General features: G+C 41.0%; 1 protein-coding gene across 1 annotated transcript; it reads right to left on the bottom strand.

The window, feature by feature from the left end:
* Positions 1–2,700: 2,700 nt before the first annotated feature.
* Positions 2,701–27,868, bottom strand: dnah3 (dynein axonemal heavy chain 3). Its single transcript, XM_069699760.1, has 61 exons — positions 27,851–27,868; positions 27,223–27,324; positions 26,942–27,099; positions 26,410–26,578; positions 26,134–26,320; positions 25,729–25,924; positions 25,290–25,415; positions 24,098–24,293; positions 23,777–23,956; positions 23,550–23,680; positions 23,354–23,459; positions 23,094–23,272; positions 22,819–23,003; positions 22,490–22,613; positions 22,060–22,213; positions 21,737–21,881; positions 21,396–21,607; positions 21,169–21,260; positions 20,944–21,058; positions 20,712–20,828; positions 19,731–19,910; positions 19,509–19,645; positions 18,988–19,189; positions 18,735–18,827; positions 18,373–18,483; positions 18,142–18,256; positions 17,844–18,042; positions 17,575–17,683; positions 17,365–17,478; positions 16,493–16,669; positions 16,236–16,327; positions 15,917–16,136; positions 15,689–15,823; positions 15,473–15,584; positions 15,040–15,281; positions 14,800–14,900; positions 14,607–14,712; positions 14,353–14,482; positions 14,034–14,264; positions 13,831–13,934; positions 13,456–13,750; positions 13,190–13,369; positions 12,983–13,106; positions 12,158–12,314; positions 11,926–12,069; positions 11,077–11,743; positions 10,835–11,000; positions 10,502–10,718; positions 10,230–10,412; positions 9,861–10,059; positions 9,214–9,727; positions 7,475–9,102; positions 7,085–7,310; positions 6,742–6,986; positions 6,520–6,636; positions 6,072–6,229; positions 5,606–5,773; positions 5,339–5,481; positions 5,002–5,206; positions 3,542–3,679; positions 2,701–3,442 (listed from the first exon to the last, which is right to left on the bottom strand). The coding sequence occupies exons 1-61, from the start codon at positions 27,866–27,868 to the stop codon at positions 3,089–3,091; spliced, it is 12,030 nt and encodes a 4,009-aa protein (XP_069555861.1). The 3' UTR covers positions 2,701–3,088.
* Between the last annotated feature and the right edge of the window lie 50 nt (positions 27,869–27,918).

The following is a 27,918-nucleotide window of genomic DNA, read 5'->3' on the forward strand; positions in this document are numbered from 1 at the left end:
GTTATCTTCACAATTTACATTTAGACTTTTGAGACAGTTCCTTACTGAACACACAGGCCAATGTACTGCCTTTCTAAAATTAAATAAAAGTCAAGATCATGGATCTTTCTTGAGAAATTAAGGGGGAAATTATTGTGATGCAGTGCCTATAAGGGTGAATACCATGTTAGCTTCCTCAGTGGTAAATACCCCCACCCCACTGAAATACAATTACAGGAAGGAGGCCTATATACATTTCTCAGTATGAAAGTACGCACAAAGGAAGGTATCCAGGTCAAATAGATAGACTAGTGTCCACATTCCCTTGGCTGCAGTGTTTGTGGCTCTGCAGGACAAACAACATGCTCTAAAAAGCTGAACCGACTTTAATTGTTGACGCAATATTGCACAAATCAAGGTCAGCGCAACATTAACTGACACAAAACCAGTGTGTTGTGTGATTCATGTGTGGAAATTTCTCAACATTTTCTGTGTAATTGCCCCATAATAAAAGACAGTATTAGGGGAACCTTATCTGAAGAGACAGGTGAGTCTTCCATTTCATTATCAGTGCTGCATTAACATAATGGAATGACTGCAGTAAAAGCTGTGCAGTCTCGTCGCTGAGGCAGAACTTCTGGATTTCTGTACTGAGTAAATGAAGGTGTCACACTATAATTAAATGTTGGAAGAGATGTCTGTGCTTTTGACAGTTCAGTTTGGTCATTTTCATTAAAGGGAAGTGATCATCTAGTCATCCAGGAGGCTCTATCTGGAGGACATTTATACATTAGCTGAAGGAGGCCTGTGGGGATGAGATAGAAGCGCATGCAAAGCTAGAACAGTCGGTCTTTTTTCTTTTTTTGCCGGTCACAATAATAATGTGATTCTTTTTTTTTTTTTGAGAACAGCACAAAGCTGGGGATGAAATCAGACTGAATTCCAAGGTTGTGGTTGGTGAGATGCTGGAGATGTCCAAGTATGCCATCCACTTCAAACTGAACACACATTACCACTAGGTAAGGTGGGTAATAGTGCAGCAGCTGAATTCAGATTTCAGGTGAATTATGTTCAAACCCACAAGTGCTGACTGCAGAGAACATCAAGCAATACGGACATAAACAAGACCAGGCAGCTCCACTCACCAGCCATCTGAAGTTACTGGGTTGAGTATCTCAACCTACACCATTCGGGTTTTAATGCCAACACCCTTTTTCGCAAAGGCTTTGGTTAAACTGAGTCATTCATGCAAATATTCAGTGGTGATTTGTGGCATCCTGTGTTATAACGTAGGGCCTGTACGCCAAGAACAACATGAATCCTATCCTGAATCTCAGCATTTCATAATTCAACCATGAATCTGTTTGTGATGACAGAAAATCATTGTCATACCCCTGACCAGACCTCAATGAAGGATGGTGAGGCAGGTATTTGGCATCACACTGCACCCAGAAGACATGGATGGTTTGTTATCTTACTCACACAAACTTTCTTACTCTCGCTTTTCTGTTAACTGTATCAAAACTTTCAGACTTTAAACTACACAGAAATATCTAACATCAGTGTTTCCTTTCCAAATTAAACACACCGTTCAGCTGCATTAATATACATGATAAAATGTATTAGTTTACAGTCTGTTGCTTAGAATTGCACACACTGTTTTTCAGTAAAGCTGTAGTGTGCACAGACATTCAACACTGTTGTGGCCTCAAAAAGAACATGACACCACAGTCAAAAACGTATTGGCCTTTGCTGCCATCTGGTGTTTGATTTCAGAACACACTTCTGGTTTGAGCCAAGCGTTGTCTGCTACTCCTGCCCTGTATAATTGAGTTTGATGCTTTTAATGTTAACTATTAAAATGTATATACTTTTACCAGACAGCATGGCATTGTCAGTTTTTGCAAACAAATGGGAATATGAGGTTGAAATGATGTTCAACCCAAACATGATCACAATCTGAAAATCAATTAAAGGGCTGCTGGAAATGCCAAGGACACAATCCAGTTGTTGTGACATTATGTTGACTTTATCAAATAGTACATTTTAAACCACCATCCACTCTAAAATACAACTGTAAAGTGCCCCTTAGTGCAAATACCACTATCAGCTTGTGTCATTATGCAATGCTAACAGTTACCAGTAGATAATAGCTTTAAAACACGTCCTGTTAGTGCCTCTCTTTTCAAATATATTCTCCAAATGCACAGAGTGAATCTTCCTTTTGAAGCATTTAACAGAAGTGAATAGTTTACTGTATATTAGGAATTGTCCTGAGACACCATCGGTGTCAGTTATTGCTATAACTAACACCAACCAAGGTATAATCTGGACATTACTCCATTAACAGAGACCATATCGGCTATAATCTCAGGCTTTGATAGAAAAAAAAAATATGACATCTATTATTCCTTCTTTAAATTTGGTAAACACATGTTGAAAAAACTATAGTGAAGGTGGTGGTGTTGGCTGAACACCTGATGTGGTGTCAACATTTAAACACTGGAACCCAAAGCCCTTCCAACCACTTGTTTTGGTTCAGGATTAACAAAAGGATGGATGATTGGATGATTTTTTTTTTTTTCTAAATATGAAAGTATCAAAAACAAAGACAAATGAATATATTAAATATTAAATCAAATGCCAGCATTAACAAATCGCTGAATGAGTAAGTAAATAATATTAACAAAGCTTAATTTACATAATTAATGCATCCACAAACTCGGTGTTTCCATCCTTTTTAAGTAGCAAAACATAAGGGTTTTGCTAAAGTCACAATAAAAACATTTAGTAAACGTAAAAACACATGAAATATTAAACAAATAAATTGAAATAACAGGTGGAATTAAAGGATTATTTTCACTTACAGAGCCTCTCTGTTTTTGTGTTTGGAGGGAAAGAGGCTCTGCAAGCCAAAGGGGCGGGGTTATATAGTGTCCTGGGAGTGCCCATGAAATTGACACACCCAGGACGTGGCACTTAGATGTGAGGATGTCAGGTGTAGTTAGGTCTCATCAAACTTGTGATTTAACACATATATTTCTTTGGCCCATACAATAGTTGAGTACATTAACAGTAGTTTAATAATGAAATCAGACGATGCTAATTCTTAGTCGTCCAGCTGGCAGAGGCATGCCACCCCACGGTTAATCCAGAGTTTCTGTGGCTCGTTAGAGGGCAGCTCTATGGACAGGACATAGTTGGTAGAATGCCCAGTGGTGGACAATGTCCCTCGACGGGCGCTGGTTTTGTAAACAGGACAAACATAGATGTTTTCATGTTTAAACTTGGCCATTTCTCCTGGTTTGAGCTTGATGATGGGCAAAGAGTCGAAGAGAATCTTTGGGAGAGACTCTCCGATGACCATGTTCTGCCTGTCCCAGCGCGCACCCTCCATGAAAAGACCCTGAACATAAACTCCATCCTCCGGCTTGGCATCCATGTGGGTCTCCTCTCTGGTTACCTGGAATACAAATAAGAGTATGAGTATAATACATCCCTTAAATATCACAACTGAATATGACCAAAGACACTGAGGGAGGGTAGAAATTGAATTACATACTTCAAATTCAAAACCAATGTAGTCGATGGGGATGGTATACTTCCTGGCAAAATTCTGAGACACTCCAGTAAGAAACGACTGAGTGAAGTAAAACCCAGAGAGCCAGAAGACTGTAGGTGGACCGTTATCTATCCAACTCTGTGAAGACCGACATCCAGGCATATTAATAGGTATTAGTATATTAGAATGCAATGGTATTTATATGACTAGCAAAGCATTAGTTTATTATTATTATGTCAATGTTGTTCTTTTTTTTTTGCTAACACATACTGAATGCGAGTTTAATTATTGAATATTCAAATAATAACTTATCAAACAAATTATACATATAAACTATTAGACTTCCAACTATTTAGTATGTGGTAAATTAATCTTGGCAGTCATATGAGCAGAAATATGTGTCACCAGAAATTGAATTTTAATCCTTTGTATTTGACTGGCTGAACTTAAATGTTTTCATTAAAAAAATACTTCTGAATAAGATAATTTGATTTTCTACAACGTAATTGAAATTCAGTTTCAAACGTGAACCTGAATGTTTCAGCGGTGCTGCCGATCAAAACAGAGACAGACGAGAGGAATTTGCATTCAGGGCGACACTAAGTGCTGATAGTCTGAACGAGTTTCAGCTTTGGACCGCCTACGGTTTGGGCCCCAGTATAGTCACTATTTGTGTCCGTGTTAAAATCCAGGAAGTAACTCAATTGAGCGCAGTTGAATGGCATTCTGGGAAAAAGCAGTTTTTCCAACTTTTGAACAAATGGGCTACCAGAGCCGCACCGTTTGGCTGATTTGCCTCAAATCATATATTCTGGTTATAGAACATACACTGTGTGATCCTAGCAAAAATGGTGGGGTTTCAGCAAGGCTACAAGTAGATATTAAAAAAAAAAAAAAAAAAAAAAAAAAAAAACGTTTGAGGGCGCCCCCTGCTGATGTATATACACCCAAATATTTATATTAAATCAAAAACTCAGTCTTGACAAGTGTGTCCAATCGCAATTTGGAGTTCATCTTTAGAAGATCAAATGTTTTTTCCAAAAATGTCACTGAGCTATCAATTTCAAACATCATATCCCTTGTACATAATTCACAAAAGGTAAAATGTTTGTGATAATTCCAAAGAATTGTTTGAAACCATATTTGTCACTGAGCGAAATCTAGAAAAGGAGTTTCAGGGATCACTATCCCGATCACATATATATTTCACCTTTGCACGGCCTACGGTTTAGGCTCCCCAACCGTTTCCTTGGACAGAAAAATTATACTAATAATGATAAAAAAAATTCCCCTCGGGGATTAACAAAGTAACTACCTAACCTAATAATAATTAAAAAAAAATTCAACCAAAAACAATAGGGTTCCACCATCGTTGGTGCTTCGGAAACCTAATGATTCAAGTTCAGTTTCTAGTGATATATATGTTTTAGCTGGGGACCGACACTAAACATAATTCTTACTTGTAGGAACTGTAGCCTGGTTAATAGATCAGTCACATAGCTCCCCATTGGTTTGAGAGAGGGGTATGACTTGGCTGCCCACAAAGCAGGCACCTTGCCCACCAGCATGCTGTTGAAGACGTTCTCAAGTTCAGACGACATAACAATCTGGCCCTTCAAAGCTTTGCGCATGTTTACCAAACTGACATGCACCACATCTGTAAGTCTGACAAGAGGGGAGACCGGAGTGACCAAGAGTTAATTGTGAAAGGATCTTAAGAGTGTGTTCTGCACAAACAGGTCAATCAACATCTTTTCCAGCCAGATGTGATTGAATGGCGTCACAAGTTGTTACTACCTGTTAAAGCGGATGATTTCCTGCCTCAAAACAGTATTCATGGACTCTTCATACATGACTGGGTATTTTACTATCACCATTTGTATGTCAAAGATAGCTGGCAGCTTAGACAAGATTTCCTCTGCAAGCTCGTCCACCACCTCCTGCAACACAAACATGACAGAACAAGGCTTGATGTAAGATACAAGACAACAGGTTTGCATAGGATGTTTCTTCAGGGGTGTAAAAAAATATAAAATGAAAGTTTAGACACCAGGCAATGCAAACCTGAGGAGACTTAGCCCCACCGCCTAACTGCCTGGGCAGAGTCAGCAGAATTCCATCCAGGAGTTGATTGGTCTCTTGATTATCTTTGGTGATATCAGCGTTGCTATTAAGCCCGAATACACAGGGATCGGCACAAATTGGGAGGCTTCGAATGTACTTCACATACGTCTAGAAGAAAGAAAGATATGATGGTAATAAAATTACTACATAACACTACTCTTCAACACTGCACCCTCAAGGCCAAAGACGTTCTAGGTTTCCAGACACTAATACACTCTGTGATTAAAACATTTAATCCTCCTCTGGATACACAGCGAAATCAGCTGCGGTTCCGTTCTTTAAAAAAATGCAAGGCTGCATTTACTTACAGCCGCTTCATGTAATATTAGTACGAACAATTATGGATATTTCTCTCTGTCACATCACTGTGGCTTTAATTAGAAATAGACCAGAGCTCTGACAGTACCTTATAGGGGCCTTGAGCTGGAACATAGTACAGATCTTCCTCACACAGGTGGTAGCACTCTTGCTCTATGAGCTCCCAACTGTAAAAGATGGACAGGAGCGATAACAGCAGACGTCTGTCTTTGTCATCTGTCACCCTGCCACCGTAGTTGCACTCACCTGACAGGAGAAAAAAAGCAGAGATCATTCAAACCAGAAAAATGGAAACACAAGGACATGTTTTTTGAGAGGTTTTGTAAAGTTTGAGCCATATTACTGTATACACATTTTATTATGCCAAGAGAAACGGGGAAGTGACTTGTGATCAAAAATACACCTGTCCTTAAATTTGGGATACATCAGCCTGTGATTCAAAGATGACCTAAGTACGTCCTCAGAATATCGTCCTACTGCCCACTTAATTGGTTTAAATTGATTCACTGCTGAGTAAACAGCTGTGAAACTCCCACCTGTAAGGTATGTGAGGGCCTCTAGTGGAACCTCATCATACTCATCTAGGAACATCTGGATCTGCCTCATACTGATTCTCAGGTCAGACTCATTAAACTCATAAGGAATATTCCAACCTGGAGAAAGGAGGTAGAAACCAGAGTTTAAAAAATTAAAAAAAACATGTTCAATCACACAACGATCAAATGGCAAATAAGCAACACAGTTGTTGTATCTCTCACCCAAAGGTCCAAAGTTCCTCCTCTCCTGCACCAGAGCATGGAAGAAGGTGAGACCAAAAAGGAGCTTCTGCCAAATGGCCTGTTTCTTGGAGCTGTTGAAGAAGTCAGGGTCAGAGATGGGGTGACTCAGGTAGGAGCGCAGCAGGTTGGCTCTTATTCCTTTGGGAGGCTCATTGGTCATCTTTAGCCCATTCTGCAAGATACTAACTGGGAATTTATCAGATGGGTAACTGGTTAACCACAACCTAAGGAGAAGAGGACAAATACATATTATTCTTTTTTAATCATGTTATTGATGCAAAAGGCATATTTTCTGTTAATATTACTGAATAGAATGTGTTACCTAAAGCTAGGGTGTGTGATCTCTGGGACGATGGTTTCTTCACAGATCCTCTCCAAAGCGGGCATCCAGCTGGTGGCCAAGTGGCAGTTCTGCAGGACCACCCAAGTGCCCTCCTTGATGGCTTTTTCAATCATCTGAGCTGCTATAGGTCCCTGTCCTTGACCAAGGGAAATGGTTTGGATCTTACTGCCCCCCATTTCTAGGTCATCAGCAAATTTTAGCAGACCTGAAGGAGCAATGGTGAACTATATTAAAAGTCTTTCAGCATCCAAAATTAAAATCAAGGGTAGTTGTTCACCTACTCTATTGTATATTATCAATTTATCTACGTGGTGTGGAGCTATAGTGGGTTAATACATAAAAGAAACGTGTATGTGATCAATTAATCACCTGCAGTTGGGTCAGATCCTGGTGACAACACAAAGATGAGGGGAGAGCAGCAGTTTGAGTCTTTGTAGCTCCCTGCTAAGTCAAAGGTAGGTGGTTCAATGTAAACTTGTCCCATGTTATCCACTATGAAATCCTGCACTGCTGGAACCAGTTTATCAGGCCTGAAGCACCTGATCACGACCATTCGATCCAGTCCCACCAACTTACACCACTGGTCAGGCAGCTGGTCCTCATGGGGCTTTCCTGAGTCATAAAGCTTCTTCCATTTGGAGATGTTGTCTTGGATATGTTTAAGCAGCCCATCCAGGTTTGGAAGTTTGGAAGCCCTGACAATCTCAGACCAACATTTGTCAGACAGCCACTCTGGAGCAGGGTTAGGATAAGGGTTGTCCAAAGCGAGGCCACCAGTTAGGAGGAAACGCCAGACTTGATCATCAACTTGGCCCTTACCCTGCATGATGCCGACAGTGAGCAGAAGGGAGAAGAGCAGCTTATCCTTCTCAAAAAGCGAGCGGCAGACATTGTTGTAGATGGTGAGGGTAAAGTGCTCAACAATGTTGTTGATTCTATCAGCCACATCCTCACTCTGTACACTCTCTGCGATGGAATAAAGGTATAGGTTGATGAACCAGGTCAGGGAGTACTGGTACATAGGCTCGATGTTGGCCATTTCTGAGATACAGAAAAACAAGATGGAGGAGTGCTCAGCCACAGGTCGGTAGCCCATGCGAGTGTCATCAATCTCTTTCTCAGTAACACTGGCAATTTTTTGCTTCTCAGATATCTCCTCAGACAGTATTTTGGAGGATGACAAGACCTTAATAGCGGTCTCATCCTCCAGGATGTTCCCCTCCGAAGAGGACAGCACTTCTAAGATCTTATCCTCAATTTCCTTCAGTTGCTTGTTGTTGGCAGCACTCTCCAGAATGAGTTGGTTCTTTTTCTCCTCTAGGTCAGGCTTCTCTTTGGCTGCTACAAGCCCTAAAAGCTGGTCCTGTAAGCCTTGTGGAGTGATCATGAAGTTCAGCAGACAGACTTTCACAGCCACGTTAGGAAGGTAATGAGGGTTCCTCAGTCCAGTTGTCATGTAGAACAAAAAGTCTTTAGAGTATTCCACGATATTCTCACCTATTTTCATGTACTCTACACCCTGCTGTTTGAAGGTCTGTTTCAGCAACACAGGCTCGAGTACTGGATCCAGATCCTCGCCAACATTTTCCAAAAGAACGGGAGTCCCAAACTGGATGCAGTTTTCTAAGATTCTCACATAGTTTCCATCTGACAGTTTGATTACAGCAAGTTTGTTAGCCTTCTCCATGTTCTTGATCCACTTGTTGGCTTGACCTTGAGGATCAATCATTAGGGGCCACCGGCGGGAGTTAAACACAATGATGCCATTGTCTGTGGAGAAGGAGTCCACTGGCAGTCCAGCAATCTGCCATGCCCTGATGGCCACCTGGTTACCCAGAATGTTACTGAGGTTGAAGTCCTCGGAGGAGGGGATTTCCTTCTGTTGGCACAGGATGTGCCACTGTTCCTGCAACTCTGTACGGTAATCTACTGTAAACGCCCCAAGGTACGACACAGTTCCAGAGGACAGGAGAATGTCACCTGTCAGATTAGTGTATCTGTAGAAGGGGAATATAGTGCCACTCTGATTAATATCAAACATCAGGCCCAGCAGATCACAAATCATAATAGTGGAAATTGATATATAGTACATTTATATTTTGATATACCTAATTTCTAGTTGCCTTGCAGCTTCAGTCCACCTATCCTTCTCCCCACCCAGTCCTCCTATCAGCTTCTCCGCCCTGATCAGCTTCTGACAGCACAGTTCAATGTTGTCCTCCAAGTCTTTCTTCTTGTTAATCATGGCCGCCAAGTCATCGTTCAGACTCTGCAGTCGGTCCACAACTTTTTTCAGCTCAGCTCTTTTCACAGCCAACATTTCCATCTGTACACCCAGCTCATCCTCAGCCAACTTCAGTCTCTCTTTCTTGGGGGCTACAACCTTGGCTACACGCTCATACACCTCCAATGCCCGCACCCATTTACAGAGGCCCTCACAAGCCGAGGACACATTTTTGATAATAAAGGGCTGGAAGTCAGGGTTTTCAATAAACTTATCTCGGATTTTCTTGATGTATGGGGCAGGAATATTGTCTTTGTCGTAGGCTTTGAGACTTTCCAAAAACCTCAGGTCTCCAAGGAGCTTCTTAGAGGGCCCCCAGAAGTCCTCAATCATCTTACCTGCAACATATTTATTGTAAATAGTAATACTGTCTAGTGAGCTGAATATTTGTATATTTAAAAAAATGCTGTAAATCTTTGCCACTGGGAATGATGTTACATAAAGATCACTCTTCCAAAGTTGTGATCTTACCTGACCCACTAGGATCAGGCTTTCTCTCAGGTTTGATGCCCTTCATGATACAGATGGACTCCATCACCAGTTTGACGAGTCCTGGTGGGTTCTGCATGGACTTAATTACTGTAATGTCTGCAGGTTTCAATGTGTCAAGGGCTGACAGGGCTGCCTCCAAAGCAGGCATTGCTTCGGCCAGGTCTCCCTCACACTCATCCTGAAAGACAACCGTTATTGCTAAATATGAAAATGGTTACAAACCAAACTACTGCAAATATCTGCTGTATGGCTGTTAACTTCATGAAAACAATTGCTCTAAAAACTACATGAAGTATACAAATTTCTGCACTGGTAAAATGCATCTTTGCTCCTGAAATACATGTATACCTTAATGGCTTGGGCTGCAGCTGCTGCTTCATTCGCCACTTTCTCATCAGCAGATACAAGTTCTTTCTTAGCATCCACCTCCACTGTTTCCTTCTCTATCTTAACCATCATCTCATCTGTCTCAGCTGAGGTCTGGATGAGCTCTGGCTGCAAGGCCGTCAGCTCCAGCTGCATGACTGATACCTGTAAAACACAACACAACAATATGAAGTAATCTGAAAAATATCAATATCGTTCATTCACACTTGAAGGGCTTGACGGGGGTACATCACCTGAGATGCAGCAAACTCCAGTTTCTGTAGACCAATAATATAGCGGTTCTTAGCAGTATTCACTTCATTCCTCTTAGTTGTCAGCAGAGTCTTGAAGGTAAGGATGAGTTCAAGGTAGGAGGTGGGTGTGACGTAGTTGTGTCTCCTTAATCTGGAGAAGTACCTTTGAGACATATCTCTGACACTTGTCTGGAAGGTCTTGCACATTTCCACCACCCTTAGACACAGAAATAAACACAATGTCAGCAAATTACATGCAAATCAAGTTCATGCCCACTGTTGAGCAGGTGGAAAATCACTGGGTTTTTTTTGCATAGTTTTTCATTCTCTTACTCCAGTCTGATGCCACTCTCCATCTCCACATCTTCTAGGAACTTGTGGGCCACCATTTCCAGAGCATCATCCGGCCATGCATGAAACCAGTCGATTGTGCAGCAGTTGATAAGGGAGGGGAACATCCTGAGACGGTTCCTAAATGCATCACCGATGGGACTCATTGCTGTTGAATACAATATTTTGAAGTTACTACTACTTAGTCAAATCTCAATCAAAAAAGAGCATGTGAAGGTGCCTACCTAGCACGATGTGAAGGTTGGCCATCACACGGTCAATGAAGAAGTTATACATTGAGAGCGGAGTAGCATCAATCTTTTTGCCTTCAATCCGCGCAATTCCCTGCACTTTCTCAATGATGTCAGCACGTTCATCAGCAGCAAAGATGTTGGGCACATCACCCGTGTTAAGCAGCATGTTGATGTCCTCCAGCATGGCCTCGTCCTTGATTTGGCTGTCATTGAACAGAAACACAAGAATCTTTCCTTCGATGCCTGCTTTAAGCATTATCCTCTTCAGGTCATCGCGCCAGTCCGACATGCTGTAGTTCTTGGTCAGCTCAATCTGGAAGAGGACGTAATCACTGATGAAGGTGGCCAGTTTAGTGGTGCTTTGGCGGCCTGAGCCACCAATACCAACAAGTAGAAGGTGGCCATTGTCTTGTTTCAGCACACGGCAGATGCGGGAAATGTGCTCAATAGCAAACTTGAACATCACGAGGGACATGGGTGCTTTGCTGCAGTTGTTGTGCTCATCCAGGTAGAACTCCATCACTTCTTGCAAGGCATGTAAGTTGGTGATTTCATCGTAAACCCTAGTGTCAGAATCAGGCTTGAGATAATCACCAAAGAACAAGCTACGGATGTTGTCATCCACTACCTTGCCATCTGGGCTGAGGTGGCTCAGGACCTACACAAAAATGAGAATTCTTTATTTAGATTTAGATTTACATCAAAATAACACTACACCACACAAAGCAGTAGCTTCACCAAGTATTTCTGTGTATTATTTATCTATAATTTATGAGATGAAAAACTGTTCTTCTACCTTTACTGAAATAATTTTTGAGTGTGGTTGTGCATTAATCAAACCTTTTCCAAACTCAGCTTAAAGAAGTTTGAGGTTTTCTCTTTGACGATGGTAAGAAATGTCTCCTTGTCTCCGCTGTCAATGAGTCGGTCGGAGAAAACACGGTAGATCTCATGAATCCACAGGCGGATCAGTTTATCTCCATCCTGGCATAAAACATACAAAATCATATATAAAGAAGAGATGCAATTAGAGTAATTTATCCAAACATTTCACAATGGTTTCCACTCTCACCTGCATGTGTGTGTGTGGTGCCAGGAGAACACCTCGTATCACTCGAGCGAAGTCTCGTAGGTTAAAGATGTAGTGGGACTTAGATGGGGTGGGTAGGAAGCTGTCCATAGTGTCCTTATAGACAGCCATGGTGGCCTGTACCATGATCTTGCCTTGTCTAGGACAAAAGAAAATAAATTTTCAGGACAAAGGTCATTTGGTGCTCTCTTCTGCTTTACAATATTCATAAGACAAATTCAAACTGCAAGCTGTGATATGCGGCCCCTCGCACGCTGCACGTCGGGGATCCAGCGGGTCGGGGCCGCCGGCTCCCCAACGTGCAGCACACGAGGGTCTGCATATTCCCGTTTGCAGTTTTAATTTTTTTCTTGATCTCGTTCCTTATTCTTCTTAACACAAAATTGCCTTTTTTGGCAGCTTTAACATCTTCAAAAACTCATGAAAGTTGGTGCCTGACACAAGTTTTGTGATGTTTGGGGCATCGTTTGACCTTAAAACATCAACTTCCTGTGTCATGGCGAAACATCAAACTTAGCCGCATCGCCCTGGCTATCCCTATTGTCTTTGTCGTAGGCTATGAGACTTTCCAAAAACCTCAGGTCTCCAAGGAGCTTCTAAAGGTAAATGTAGCTGCTGGGGCATCTGTTTAGGGGGGCTAGCGAGCCATTAGGCCACGCCTATTCGCGATTCCACTAAAATACGCCATTTTCGCCGGGAGAGACGCGTGTACCAATTTTCATGAGTTTTTGAATTTTGTAAAGCCTCCAAAAATGCTGTTTTTTTTACAGAGGTGCTTGGGTCTTAATAATATGATTAACAAGTTACCTGTAGAAAGAGGGTTCAAACCCTTTGCTGAAGTGCCAGTCAACAATGGAGCTGAATATCTTCGTCAGTGTTTCGTCATCAAAGGAATCAATTGAGATGACATTCAAGTGACGAGTGAAACGGCCTATGAGACATTGTGTTAATCACAGTAAACATTATGATTGCTATTTTCTTCAATACAGATAAAAAAAAATCATCTCAACATACCTGTAATGTCATTCTTCCCACCACCAGGAGGCCCCATTGCAGATATAAAGATCACATCCACTATGTTCAACCTGGAGGTGTCTTTCAAGTCATACCAGTGGTGGTGGTCAATCAACTGCCTTAATAGCTCGATTGGGGGCTGGGCACCATAGATTTCCTTAGATGGCATGTTCAGGTCATCTGTGGAGGAGAGGTAATCAATATCACAGTGTGTAATATTCTTATTCAATAATACCAGTGAGTACTGCATGTGTGATCATCTTTACCAACATAGACAACACACTTCTTTCCCATAGGAGGCCCAAACACGCCCTTTCTTCTACGGTCCAGCTTTGCCATGATGATACCCTGGGTCTGATTTGCTGAGGTGCGGGCTGAGAAGTTGATACAGTTTGGTGTGTACTTCTCCTTAGGCAGCTTGACCAAGAAGCTTTTGTTGATGACAGATTTCCCAGTGCCAGTGGGTCCTACAAACAGCATGGGGATTTCATGTGCCAAGTAGGTGTGCAGGAAAAAAAGCTGACGTGCCGTATCCATGGTGGGAATGATGAGGTCGGACACCTGGCAGGGAAAAGTTTCAGGGAACATGGCAACCCACAGGGGTAACTTTTACAGCAGTAACCTGTGACAAAAACACTCACGTTGGCTCCATCAGGTATGACGTTCTCTTTATTTGTGATTGAATCAGTCCAGATGTTCCACTGTCCCTGTGCTTCCTTTTGGAAGTAGTAGTCATAGACAGTGCCTGCAAAACAGTAATGAAACATTGGAAATTAATGTTGAAAAGGCATATGTTTAATTAGTATAGTGACTGTACAGATAATTATTGAAGAAGTTTTGTGACCTCTCTCAGGGAAGATGTTGTTCTTTTTGAGTTTGATACTCTTGGGCCTGGGGTGCTCATCATTCATGCCAGCGATCAGAGTGCGGTAGAAGATATCAAACTTCTTACGACTGTCTCCAGTTATGGTCCCACCCAGAGACCATACAACTGCAAACAGGAAGAGACCCTGCAGCCACAGGGTTATCTGCTGGCTGGACATATTCTCTGGACCATTGATTCCTGAGATTTCATCTGGCAATGACAGGAATGTTAACACTTATTGAAGAATATGAATACATATCAATCAATCAAATATTAACTAGATGTCCGTCTTACTAACCCATCAAGCAGGTATAGAGCTTCATTAGACTATAGGCCAAATGGATGGGAGATGTCTGCACCACAAAGCGACACTCCCTATCTATGAAATCCAGACAGGGCTGAACCAGCCAATCAAAGAGGTCTATGATCTATTAGACAAAAAAAAATAATCAAACAAACAGATAGAAGAGATATGTCATATATGATATACTCAACAACATCTGTCTTAGGCTGTAGATCCATCCATTAAAACATGCATGTCTGTGATCTTACGAATTGTCTATGTTCAAGACTCAGGCTTTGAGGCAGTGTGTTCATATAGGAATCTCTTAGGGGAGACCAGCCCAGCTGATGAGGTTCCATGTAGATCATACCACACCTTTTGATAGAAATTTACATTCAAAACCGCAATAAATGTCAATATTTACATATTGTGTTTACATGCATGAGTGTTGCAGCTGCTTACCGACTGACAGTAGCCGGAGAGGCTTGTTCCAGGTCAGCAGGTTCGAAAATCAGACTCATCTTGGAACTCATCTGAATAATCTCCCCACTCATCAGACAGAGCTAGCAGAAGACAGAATAAACAAGACAGAAGATCCTTATTTAAAGATTGTTAATCACAGATAAATCTTTTACAGAAAAACGAATGCCCACAATAATTTTCATAAAATGTAGCCACATTAAAAAAAAAAAAAAACAGTACCTTCTTGTTGTCATCCAGCACTGTATTCATGTTCTCAATCCAGACAGCATCAATTGGCCCATCAAAGATGATCCACTGTCGGTCTTCTGAGGTGGAGATAGCCTGATCCCTGAAGGAGGTAGCTAGGACACCATCAGACCATTCGTGGCTGGCTGGATCAAAGCAGCCATACAGTTGGCCCATGGTGATAGCCTTGGGGTTGATGATGTGATAATTTACTGCAAACTCATCCATCAGCTTGGCTAAATAAAGAGAATTAGAGAGCATATGAAGTAACAAAAAGAAAATAAAAACTGAAAAGAAATCACATCAATGAAGTAAAGTTGTTCAGTCAGTGTCAATGGCTTGCTAGGGGCCAGTTGATAGGAAAAGCATGGTGGTAATAAAAACCTGCTGACAAGTAAATTGTACGGCTTGCACTACTAATACTAACCTTTGTAAAGGTCTCCCAGGGCAGCAGCAAGGACTTTGTAGGCAGAAGTCTTTCCTCCTAAAGGGTCTCCTACTATCATAAAGCCATGACGTACCAGCATCATCTCATACACCTACACACAAAGAAACAGATAACATCTTAAACACATTTATTATTTTTAAAGGTTACAATTCTTGTTGGTCTCAAGATTTAAAGAACAATCCTGTTCCTCAATACCTGGATGATTTTGCCAATGAACCATGGGACAGGCTGGAGGTTAAACATAGTGATGTTGTCATTGAGAGCCTTGAGAAGAAGGTCATAGTCTGGTTTTGGAAGGACAACTCCAGGAAACAAATCAGAGATAATACCCTGTGGGGAGCAGCAGGAGAATGGTAAGTTGACATGTCCTGACATGAATAAAGTAACTCAGGCTATATGTGGAGGTGGTACACAAGCTGACACCTGAAACAGTGGCACATCCTGCGCCAGAAACTTGGCCATGTTGACGTCCATGAGCGCCCTGAGCAACAGCACGCTCTCGTTCTCCTCAGGATACTTCAGCTTCAGATTCCCTGCTGCTGTCAGCACAGACTTCACAGCTCGCATACCGTAGTCATAGTGGTGCTGGGAAGACAGCTGCTCCGAGCACAAACGGTAGGTGGCCACAATCTTTTGGGCCAGACTGTCAGTAAAATTAAAATTGGAGGTTTAATTTGGTATATGAAACAACCAATTCTTTCCTATTAAACAATATTTTGTGCAAGACATTTTTCACTTATACCTGCGGGATTCAATGAAGCCCATGGAGTATAGTGAGATCTCTCCAATGAGACCATAGTCTGGCACCATCATGGCTACTGTACGGAAAAGAGCCTGCAAGAGAAGATTGGCAGACAAACAACTCCAGCATCTTACTGTCAACGGTATGTTTTATGGTTAACATGGTTTTATGGTTAACATTTATTAATTGTATATTCTTCATCAGAGTTTCACCTGTTCAGTGCAATATGACTATTGTACAGTCCCACAGTGATGTACCTTTAGGTTGTCAGGCAGCTCAGCCCTGCCAGCGTAACCAGGGTTCATGGTGATGAAGACAGAGCAGGTTGGGTTGAGGGAAAGCTCTGTCCCCTCAAACATGAAAGTCTTCAGATTCTTGGCAGTGGCCTGTTGTATGCAGAGGATCTGCTGGGCTACCACAGAAAGCACCTCCACCTGTGACACACACAAACATTATTAGAGTTATGAATAAATGTGCAAACATATTTCTATCTTAATTTGTATTCCAATAAACTGGACAAAATAATGCAGTTGCCTTCAGTAAACAATAGTTTGAGTCTGACTTAAGGCATTCAATGCAGCATGACTGAAAATAACATTCATCCTCAGCCACCATTATTATCTTCAACATCATGGCTTTTTGTTTATCAATGGAAAATAATTTAAATTTCACTCTCACACACATTTAGCACGCTCAAGATTTTTCCTTAAGTTGCAGATATTAGCTCTACACCATGTCTGCTGAAGAATAGCTTGGACACAAAGAGTAATCCGATGTGTATTTCTGCCTATTAAAACCTTTTGTGTAGATGTAATTCAATGCAAACTTTAGATGCACTCACTACCTGACACATTTTAGAATAAAAAAGATAAGACATTTCATGTTTACTGACATAAAAAAGTGCAACTTCATGCAGAACTTTAAAGTCCTACAAAAAAAATCAACTTGATTACATAAGGAAAATGGAGCTAGGGCAACTCAGAAATGGGCACAGTTACATAAACCTTTTCTTAACTTTAAGTAGCAATGTTTTATGAGTTCCAATCTGCCAATTAGTCTTTTTGTTAAGTGAGTTTAAAGAGGTTGACAGACATATACAGTTCACAAGTATAGTAATAGTCTAACGCACCTCAATCCGATTGAACTCATCGAAGCAGGCCCAAGCTCCAGACTGAGCCAGCCCTTTGAAGAACTTACTCATGGCCTTGTAGTCCAAACCATCAGAGCAATTGAACACCACACACTACAAACAAATAATAGCTTCACCGTCAGTATTAATGAAAAAAATAACACGAACAAAATGCAGATCAGTGTTGTCCTTAAAACAGTTTTTGTGCACCTGTTTAGCCAAAGCTTTGGCCAGATCTTTTGTGGTCTCAGTCTTTCCAGTTCCTGCAGGACCCTCAGGAGCTCCTCCTAAGTTCAACTTCAACGCCCCAATTAGAGTCCTAGAACACCACAAAGTCATTTGACAACATGATACTGTGAACAAACTTTAGATCTTGGACATTTAAATAAACATTACAAGTTCCAGCATTTTACAATCTATTTTTTATGGCTCTTTAATGATAGCAAAAACTAAACGGGACTGAATGAACAGAAAGTTACCTGTAGCAGCGATCAGTGAGTGGTGTGATGACCAGACGGTGGGAATTGCCCAGATATTCATAGCCATATTTCAAACAGGAGGTAATCATGCGCAGCATCACGTCTCCATCCTCCCAGAAGTAACGCAGCTGAGAAATCCACGCAAAGTCATTCAGTGAGGAGATGCGGTTCTCCGCCAGGTTTGTCACAACATCTCGAGCTGGGGGGAGGGGAGGGCACGAGATTTAGTGTGTGTTGAATCAAGAAAGCACATTTCATATCTTTAAAATATTGGAGAATTTTGGGATTCACGTATTACCATGAACATCTATCACAGTAAGAGCACCGAGGGTCATCCTTGCCCCTCCTGACAGCTTCCCACGCACCAGCTCCACAATGTCAGCGATCTGGGCATTACTCTTCTCCACATAGGCCTTTAAATAATAAAATCACTACACATCAGACTACATGGTAATAAGTATTTAACATTGGATTATCTTGGAAGTTGACTTTTTTCTGTAGAAGTTATGAAGTATATCTAAAGACTGACAGGCAGAGAGTTGGTCTGGATTGCTGCAGACACTTCGCTGGTCCAAAAGATAGAGGAGGCACAAATAACAACTTGGCCAGGCCACTGCAACACCCACTTCTTCCGGGGCACCTACAGGCAAAAAGAAATTAAAATATTACATTGGAGAGATTTTAGCAGTACGCAAACCCTTCAGATACACTGCATCTGAATCAAGATAAATAGGGGTGATGTAGATTTTAAACTAAAATTATTTCACCACCTTTCACTCCCCCTTAATTACAAAACTAGATCACAGTATGAGCCAAGACTTGCCTACACATCAACTGTCAGTCAGCCTAAACTCATCAAAGATTCAAGAAAAAAGTAATATGCCCGAATACCTCTGCATACTGAATGACTCCTTGATGGATGACATGTCGAACACTCCAGAGCATCAGGTTCTCCACCTGCATCAGCCACTTCTCTACCATGCCCTACAAATAATAACGGTGCCAGCTCACAAGCATATGTCCACTGAGAAACTGCACAACAAAACTATAGCATTATAAAAAAAAAAGTATCATACAGATATGATATAATGCGAAAATAGATGAAACAACGACTGACATAATATACACAGACATTGTTCTATACCTTGGCTTGGGCTGGACAAATCTTTTCTATGAAGGGCACAGTCTCCTTTTCAGAGCTGATCATACCAGTGATCTCCATGTCCTCAGTGAACTCCAGTTTTGCAATGCCCTCAAAGCACTTCTTCAGGTGGGGTTGTACACACAGTGGATCTTTGGTCTGTGACAGAATTTCCAGCAACTCGTCGTTGGACAGGAAGAAGAATCTGGAAATATGAAGATGAAGAGAACGGAGAAGCTGAAAAAAACACCTGACAAGACCCTTAAAAATAATGTTAATATAAGTGTGTCCTGTGTCATTTGTGTGTTTTGTAATGTCTGTGAAATTATTTGACTTGTTCATCTATATTATAAGCAATAGATTTCTGGTGTACTGCGGACGTCTCGGTTGAGTTCTATTCTGTTGTGATATCAGCTGCCATAAGTACAGTTTTAGGGTCCCTGAGGAGTTCGTTGGCATGCAACCAGACAGACGTCAGAAACTAATACAAATGGGCTGTTAGGGCTATTAATCGCTGTCAAAACCTTGGGAAAAAGAGCCTCTTCTTTTCCAGGTAGGTATTGAGGCCTTTCTGGATGTCATCCAGGAACACATTGGACTCCTGCAGCCGTTCCAGCATGTTGGCCTGGCCAGTAGCCACCAGCACCCGTGTATCCTTCCCCTGGGCCAGTGTAATCACACAGAAGTCAAAGCAAAGTGTAATTACTTAAATTAAAACAGGAATCTGAGCGTCGTGAGGCTCTTACCGCCTCAGCAATGATATTCTTCCAGTAGCTGTCCACTATCGCAAACTTGCGGCCCTCCTCGGGCATCTGGGCAATGATGTCCTCTGAGCTGAAGATGGGTTCGAGGTAGAGCCACGTAAGTTGGCACTTCAACATAGAGTCGAGGATGTCCTGCATACTCAGCAGCTTGTCCTCCCATTGCTAAGAAGGAAAGTAATGGTGAGAATAACACAATTACAGTAACAACTAGCAATTGTTGCATTTCATAGTTTTAGTGCATAGTAGAATTCCTGATATATCATTAAGAAAACGATACAGCAGTCCAACAAAGACAAACATGGTACTCATGGAAATACAATATGCAAAATAGTAAAATTAGATAATACTCAAAACTGTAGTACCACAAGATAAATCATATAAAAGCAAGACAATAAAAACAAGTTTTGATCGCGTTAGTCTAAAATTTTTAAACAGGTTTTTTAGTTTTTTAAGTAATTTCATGGCTTCAAAAGAAGCTATATTTGTCTGAGGCTTTGTTTATCCAGATCAAGTCGTTTTGTCACCTCTTCTGGCACGAGATTAAGCTTGTATTTTACCAATCAAGACAATCTCTTAAACACAAATACAAAGCACACAAATGCAATCACTGAATTTTGTATGTTTTAACTTGGATTTAAAAATGTTTTTAGTGGAAACATTTTTAAAGAAAAATATTAAAATCCAAGTTAGAATGATTAAACTAATGTTATCCAAAGAAGCAGGAGTGACATGTGTAATCCATCTGCAGTTTGTATGATTAAACAGTTTTTGGATGCAAAATGACAGCACAACATGAATATCAGTGCCATTGCTCTTTTCTTTAAGAAAAACGATAAGATATTGAGGTAACTCTTTAAAAGCCAAGTTCAGCATGGGTACATCTACAATTCGTACTACTGACCTACACAGCAAAGTATCGCTGGCTTAAGTGAACCGAGTCTGACTGACATCACCGTGTCTCACCTTACATTCGGTCTCCATTGGCTTAATGAAAGGTGAACTTCGCATAGTCTGCGTCTTAATAATGTGGTCATCCAGAAGGACTTGGATGTCATCCACAGCTGAGATAATTTTGGTACCCTATGGGAAAATAGAAAGAGGACATAGTAATAGCAAGTTGTTGTCAATGTTCTACATGAAAATGTATAGACAGAACATAACATAAAGTCTGTGATTGTGTATGTGTTTGCCATACTGTATCTCTGTATTCAGTGAAATTTAACTGTAGGTCGGCCCATTCATTTTTCATCTTCTCCATTGATTTTTCCAGAGAGTACTCCTTACTGGCAACAGCTCCAATCTCTTCCAATCTAGTTCAAAGGTGAAATTAAAAAACATCATTTTTTTCACACAAACCATGAGTGTCTTCTAATTACAGTGCATGCTGTAAACATGACACACTGTATGTAAAGTGTCTCACTTATCAGAGAACTTGGAAAGATTGAGGTCCAGCATGTTCAGCAGTGAGCTGTCCACATCCGGTTTGACACTGAATCCCACAATACTGCTAATCTGCGTGCAGACAGAAACTGCCATCAATTATTCACATCAACTTCATGGATCACAGGCCATGCAGGACACTTGGTCCTTAAACTGAGACGAGATGTCATCTGATCCAATGAAGCAAGTCAATTCAATTCAGCTGACCTTCTCCCAGTGGCGATCTTTAATGCCAGGGTTACAGATGGTTGTCAGGACGGGCAGGTGCTGCTTGAACTGGTCTATGTTGCTTTTGAAGCTTTTGGCCACACGACCGGGGCTAGGAAGACTCGCGAAAGTCTTTGTCAGTTTATGTGTGGTTTTCCACATGATGTCCAGCTCATCAGAGATTTTCTCAGCATCCAAATGCAGGAAAGGACCTAAAAGTTAAATCATAAAGAAAGCTCAACCATTAGTTATAAAGTATGCCATTTACGGCTTTTAAAATGCAGTCACATGAAAAAATAAAAAGAGGAAAAGATGTAGTTTTCCCAATATGAGTTCCTTACCATTCATCCACACCGCTGACATGATCTGAAAATTCAGCGCTGTGTTCCAGAGCTGTTCATATGGCTGTTTATCAGCTATCAGAGTTTGCAGCATTGGGAACTGGCTCTGTTCCTTCTCCAACAAAGCCTGCTCGTTGTTGATATCCTGTGCAAATGACAGCAGAATAAGCATTTTCTGGCTGCCATCTGAAATATGACTTTCAGGATAAAGAGAGATTTCTGTTTTGTTTCAGTATCAAAACTATAGTTTTACTGAGTTTTCAAATGAAAAGGATTACCATGTTCACTTAAATCTTGCACTGTGATAGTGCAGTATCTCGTACCTCTAGTTCAGAGACAGCAGCCTCCAGGTTGGCATTAGTTTTAGACAGTTTTTCCACATTATTCTTCATCTCCTCTATGTTCATCACTTCCTTCTTCTTAAAGGCCTGTATCTCCTTGTCAACATCCTGCAGCTTCTGCTCAAGCACTGCGAGCCTGAGTGTCAAATACAGATACGCAACAGGTGTCTGATTCAGTTGATGGCTTTTATATTTAAGACAGAGGTGAGAGAACTTACAATGCCCATATATAAGGAATCATTTAATGTCTAAATTTGTAATCACTGCACACCTTTCTCTTTGAGACTACCAATTCTAATGTGAGAGACTGGGTGATGCCTGGGTGAAGGACAAACAAGTGGCAAACACCACCTTCAGCGGTGGCGGTTACTACTTGAGTGAGACCGTGACTGTGAACTGTTTATGGTGTAACCTTGTTTGGAGATGGTCCTCAGCCTCTTCTTTCATGACGGTCAAACGACTATTGCTGTCTTCAAGCTCAGTCCTTATCTGAATGGGCCACTGGAAAATACGGGAGTTCAGCTTCAAGTCATCGGCTGGAGGAGGCAAGAAAGAAAAAGAACCATTATCAATTCTGCTTTATTCTAAGATTGAGATGTATCATTATGTAGAGTAGGGGTTTCAAAAGGGTTTATCCAGTGAGCAAAACTGCAACTGTAGGTATAAAAATAACGGAATCTTAAAAAAGACATGACATCTATGCAACAGTAACATTTGTGAATACTATTTCTTAGGGCATACGTGGCAGAATGGCATAATCCAGGAGGAACCTGAGGCGGTAGGTTGCCTCATCAATCTCATCTATCAGCTTGTAAATGGTCACATCACTGCTTCTTTGAATGTACTGGTTGAGAGACACCAACTCCTCTATAGTTTCCGGGGTGCCTCTGACGGTCTCTTTAATCTCCTCATACTTTTGACAGATCCTGAGGGGGAAAAAAATTTGCTGATGGTTGACATTCTGTGTCCTCAAATTGAGTAAACATAAAAAAAATTAATAATGTGTCTCCTCTTACGCCATGTTTAGCTCACGGTTCTCCTCCATCTCAAACATGATGATCCTGTCCTTCAGTCTGCTAGCACGGTCACACAGGTCATTGTTCAGCTCGCCAACATACAGACAAAACATGGACAGGGGCACTGTCACACGGAGTAAGGCAAGCTCCGTCCACATGTGATTGATGCTTTCAATTTCCTGTAGATTGAAACACAGAGAGGACTTTTGTAAACCAACTAGACCATAAATTAAATTAAGAAGGGAATATATTTGAATTACTTTGGTAAATCCTTGTAATGAGTGCTTCTCTTTGAGGAACGCTGACATGTCCTGCTCTGCTGAATTGTCGAGTAGACTGCTGTATTTTTGATAGACATTCAAATACCTGAAGAAGAAGAGGTAGTGTTAGCATCTTCGTTACACTTGCTAGTACATCAGTATAATTGAATGATATAAAAACAATTCATGTCATTACTTTTTGGGTCCCACAGTGTTCTTGTGGAAAACATCCTTGGCTTTGTTGATTAGGTTTGTAACCAGTGATTCATCAGGTCTGACAGTGCGTAGGTACAAGTTGGTGATATCAGGATAGAGGTTACATTCCACCTGGCCAAACAAGCATGTCAGTCACGTACTATATTAATGCGCGTTACATTAAAGTATTCACCAGAGACAGCACCAGGTAATATAAAATATTTGTACCCTTGGGAACTTCTCAGCACTCTTGATGATTTCCATGAAGGCCCTGTAAATGACCTCCCAACATTCCTGGAAGCTAGGAATGAAGGCAATGTGAGGCTCATCCACTTGTAACTTAACCAGCAGCACCTGAGACTGGACATATCTGATCTCATCAAACCCCTCTCCAAAGTCATTGCCCTCCTAAAGAGAACAGAGCACAGGGAAGCTGATCTTGACAAACCACAGCACTATCAGAGGTGAATTTTGAAGAACAGCAGTATGTCTGAGTGCCCCACCACCACCTTGCATAATTTCAAAAGCCATTTTAAAAACTGTCCAAACCTCATGTATCATGAAGAATTGTAGCAAGTCCTGTAGTGAGTGTATGACCAGGCTTCGGAGCTGCAGTGACATGAGAGCAGCCACACAGTTGAAGAACTCCTGGATACCAACTGGAGTCACTTCTGTAGCGTTGGATATGAGGGGCAACCACAGGTCCTCATTTGTGAAAAAGAGGGATGCGCAGTCGGGCAGCCACCTTAAAGAAGAAGATGGTCCTGGTTAGTTAATTTCTTGCTATTTTGTTTGGTTTAATAATCAGATATTCCAAATGATAGTGTTGCAAGTCATGCAAATATTTCCCAGTGGGTATTTTAGGTCTCGAAGTAACAATTATTTTAAATGATCAATTTATCTGCTACTTATTTTCTTGATTAATCAATTAATGATTTGGTCTGCAAAACACAACGAAAATGTCCCTTAGCCCAAGGTGATTACATCAACAGTCAAAAGCCAGAAGAATTTTGTACCATTGTACCTATGTTCTTTCATTATAGTAAAGGAAAAGCAGCACATGTTGACATTTGAGAGGCTGGATTCATATTGTTTTTGGGTACTTTAAAAAAAAAAAAAAGCTGTAGATTCACTTTAACCAATCAATTAATAAACTAATCAATAACCAACATTCACTCAGAATTTTTCTGATTGTAGTCCCTGGTGTTATTAAATATATGCTTTATTTGTCCTTGGTGATTGTTGACATATACCCAACCCCATAGAGACACAGCATGTCTCCTGTATTCATTCTTAGTATGGCTGGCAAAGGAAATGGAGTCACAGCAGAAATAAAGTATCCAAGCAGGTAGAAATTTTGAACATAACAATAGACACAGCAGCTAATTTCTACAAATTACAGAAGCTCATATTTCATTTGTATAGACAGACATCCTAGAGCGCTACTACATGGTCCAACAGACAATACAAAAGAAGCACAATAATGGACGCCCTGGAATCCTATGGAGAGGTAGTGTAAACAATCCCCTGAAAAGCAGCCTGACATGTGTCTGACAAAGTGGACAAGGCAGAAACATGAGCCTGCACCTACAATGGGATTTGCTTGCTTGGTTGTGTACATACAGCAGACCTAAGCCAATGAAGACACACTGCAGTATAATGATTGAGTCTGGACGTCAGCCTATAGCCTCAACGACAGACAGTCTGTTTTAAGACAATCTGGCAAATTGGCAGTACTCACTTTTGAACCAGTTCGTCTCTTGTAGTTTGGCACTGTCTCTGGACAAACTCTTCAAACTCAGATGGTAGGAGGGGGAGGCTGGCAGAGAAAAGGTCCTCCAATTTGACAAATCTCAAGGATGAGAAGCTGGAACAAGATACAACGTGATGAGTTACAATTTTACACATGCTCTGTTTTTAAAAGTTACACTTTTAATTGGTTTTGTTAATCAAATAATACAAACTTGTACAGGCCTATTCCCATTCTGTCTCTTCTTGTTTCCTGTGTGCTCATTATGATAATTAAAACTTCAGTTTCTTTACTAAATACACCCCAATATACAAAATTTAATTTATCGTAACACAAAGCCATTTCAGACACTTCCTACTACCCAATGTGATCTGTGAAAATATACAGAAAATATAGTATAATCTGTCACTGAATGCACAGGACATATTACCTGTTTAGCCAGACATTCTGCAGTATGAACATGATGTAAGTGACAGCAAACAGATGTTTATTCTGCCACATTTGGGCCTCCCTGTAACTGATGGCCCAGGGCACCGGTGCTTGAATCACCCTCCTTGGAAAAGGCTTTGGGATGCTGAATATGGACAGTCGCTGACGCTCTGATGGGTCCATAAGAATGTAGTCCACTGGCCACATGGTCATATGTATGAAAGAGTCATAGTTATTTTTGTGTGTTCCAATATATAACCAAATATGCTAGCAGATATAAAGAAAAGATGAAGTGGAGTTGTGTGTTTATTTTGCTCAGAATGTCTATAAAATCAATGCTGGTGTATAAACACAATGCCTGGATAAGCAGTACTACCATTAAAGAATAACTGTCATTGTTTTATACCTATGCTCTTCCTAAGGCTGAAGTAGTAACCCCTTTTGATCTCCTCTTCCATGTTAGCCCTCAACATCTGGAGGCGTCTATTATCCTCTGAGTCAGAAGGCAGCTGGTGCATGATGTTGATCAACTGCTGGTCTGGCTGGGGAGCCAGCACAGAGCTGGGGACTCTAGTGATGTAGTACATGTACCTCTGTGTGAGTAAAGTCAAGATCATGAATGAGGCTCAAAAGATTTGAATCAGCAAGTGACGAGTTTCCAACTAAATTCACTAATACTTGCTTCCAGGTCTTTATCATTAGGTTCTATCTGAGTGGCCTTCATCTTCTCCTCTTGTCTTTGCATGATGTCAAGCTGCTCTTCAGGACTCAAAGGGCAGCAGCTGGGGAAGGGAATGCTTCTGGGCCTAGGCTCTGCCTGAGATGAGGTTGAAGCACGAGATGATGCATCCCTGTAAAAGCATGAATTAATCACATCAAGTTCAGCAAGAAAAAGAAATTAAGCTATTGCTGAAATGTGTTAGTTTTACGGTGTAATTACTTTCTCCTTGACGTAATTGCTCGTCTCTTTCCTGATGGAGTTGATGCTACAAGCCTCATTAAGGTAAAAAAAAATCTATTCTGAAGTTTCCAGTCTTGAGTAGTGCGCACACATTAAGTCATTAGATAACAAATTTGAGATTACAGTCTCAAATAGTTTCCAAAAACGCTTCCATTAGTAACACACACAATAGGCTTTGATATGAGAGGAGCTTGAAAGGATACAAGGCCCTGATGGTTTTGTCAAGGGTTGACGGCGAGTGTGTCGATAGTGCTGGAGTTGACTAATCCTCAGTTCTTGGGTCTGGGGGCTGTAGTTGTTTCCAATAGACTCACTGGGAGTTCGGTGGTGATGTTGCTCTTTAAATGGACCTGCCAGAGTCCGTGAATTGGTCTGGAGGATGGGTGGGTGATGACCGTGCCTTGAGACTATCTGAAAAAGACAGATTAGGTAGTGGCAGAAGGGTTGATGTGTTTAAATGCACGCAAACATCTTAGCAAAACTGGCTTTTCTGAAGCATTAGATCATATGTGATACAGTGGTTGATTTTCTTACTTGATACAGTTCGGAGGGTTCAGCATTACAAGACAAGGGCAAAGACGGGGGAACAGGATATCCTCGGTTCTGACTCATATTAAAGATGGAGTCATCGTCCATCTGCAGTTCAAACAAAAACAGAGAGCGTTGTAACAGAAAGAAATACTGACATTTATTTTCACATTGCATAAAATACTTTTAGTCTATCTGTTTTTTCACGAGAGGCTTATTGATTAAAATCAGAACAAGATGCCAGTAAATGCCATATCTAACATTATATATTGGCTATGTGACGTAATGTATGCTGCTGTAGCGAAAAAATGTCCCCTTGGGGATTAATAAAGTAACTACCTAACCTAACCTAATGTAATGTAGGAAGTTAACAAGGGGAAGAGACGAGTGTAACCATGACAACAAAGAACCACTGTTCATTTCCCGTTTCAAACCGAAAAAAAATAAATAAATAAACGTTTCTTTTATCATAGCCTTTAAGCGTGAATTATTTTAACAACGACAACCAGGGTCCTTAGTTTCCCTAAAAATAAAAACAGTTTTCACGCTTTTGTTCAGAGGATATGGTCATCCAGGTCGGAAAACTTGTTGGAAAATGTTTATGCAAACAGGTAAGAGCAGAACAGAAGTTAACCTGCTTCAGCCGCTCCATCTTGTTCAACGTTTCTACAATCGACAGGGAGAAAAACGTGAAAATTACGT

Source organism: Brachyistius frenatus, unplaced genomic scaffold (genome assembly GCF_029030835.1).
Source record: "Brachyistius frenatus isolate BFR_SWC_R1_liver_20210118 unplaced genomic scaffold, ASM2903083v1 Contig_2, whole genome shotgun sequence".
Classification (NCBI taxonomy): Eukaryota; Metazoa; Chordata; class Actinopteri; family Embiotocidae; genus Brachyistius; species Brachyistius frenatus.

Coding starts and splice junctions, on each gene's coding strand:
- dnah3 (XM_069699760.1), bottom strand. Junction 26,321..26,409: donor CTAATGATAAAGACCTGGAA/GCAAGTATTAGT, acceptor TTACTCACACAG/AGGTACATGTACTACATCAC. Junction 13,935..14,033: donor CAACATCTTCCCTGAGAGAG/GTCACAAAACTT, acceptor ACTGTTTTGCAG/GCACTGTCTATGACTACTAC.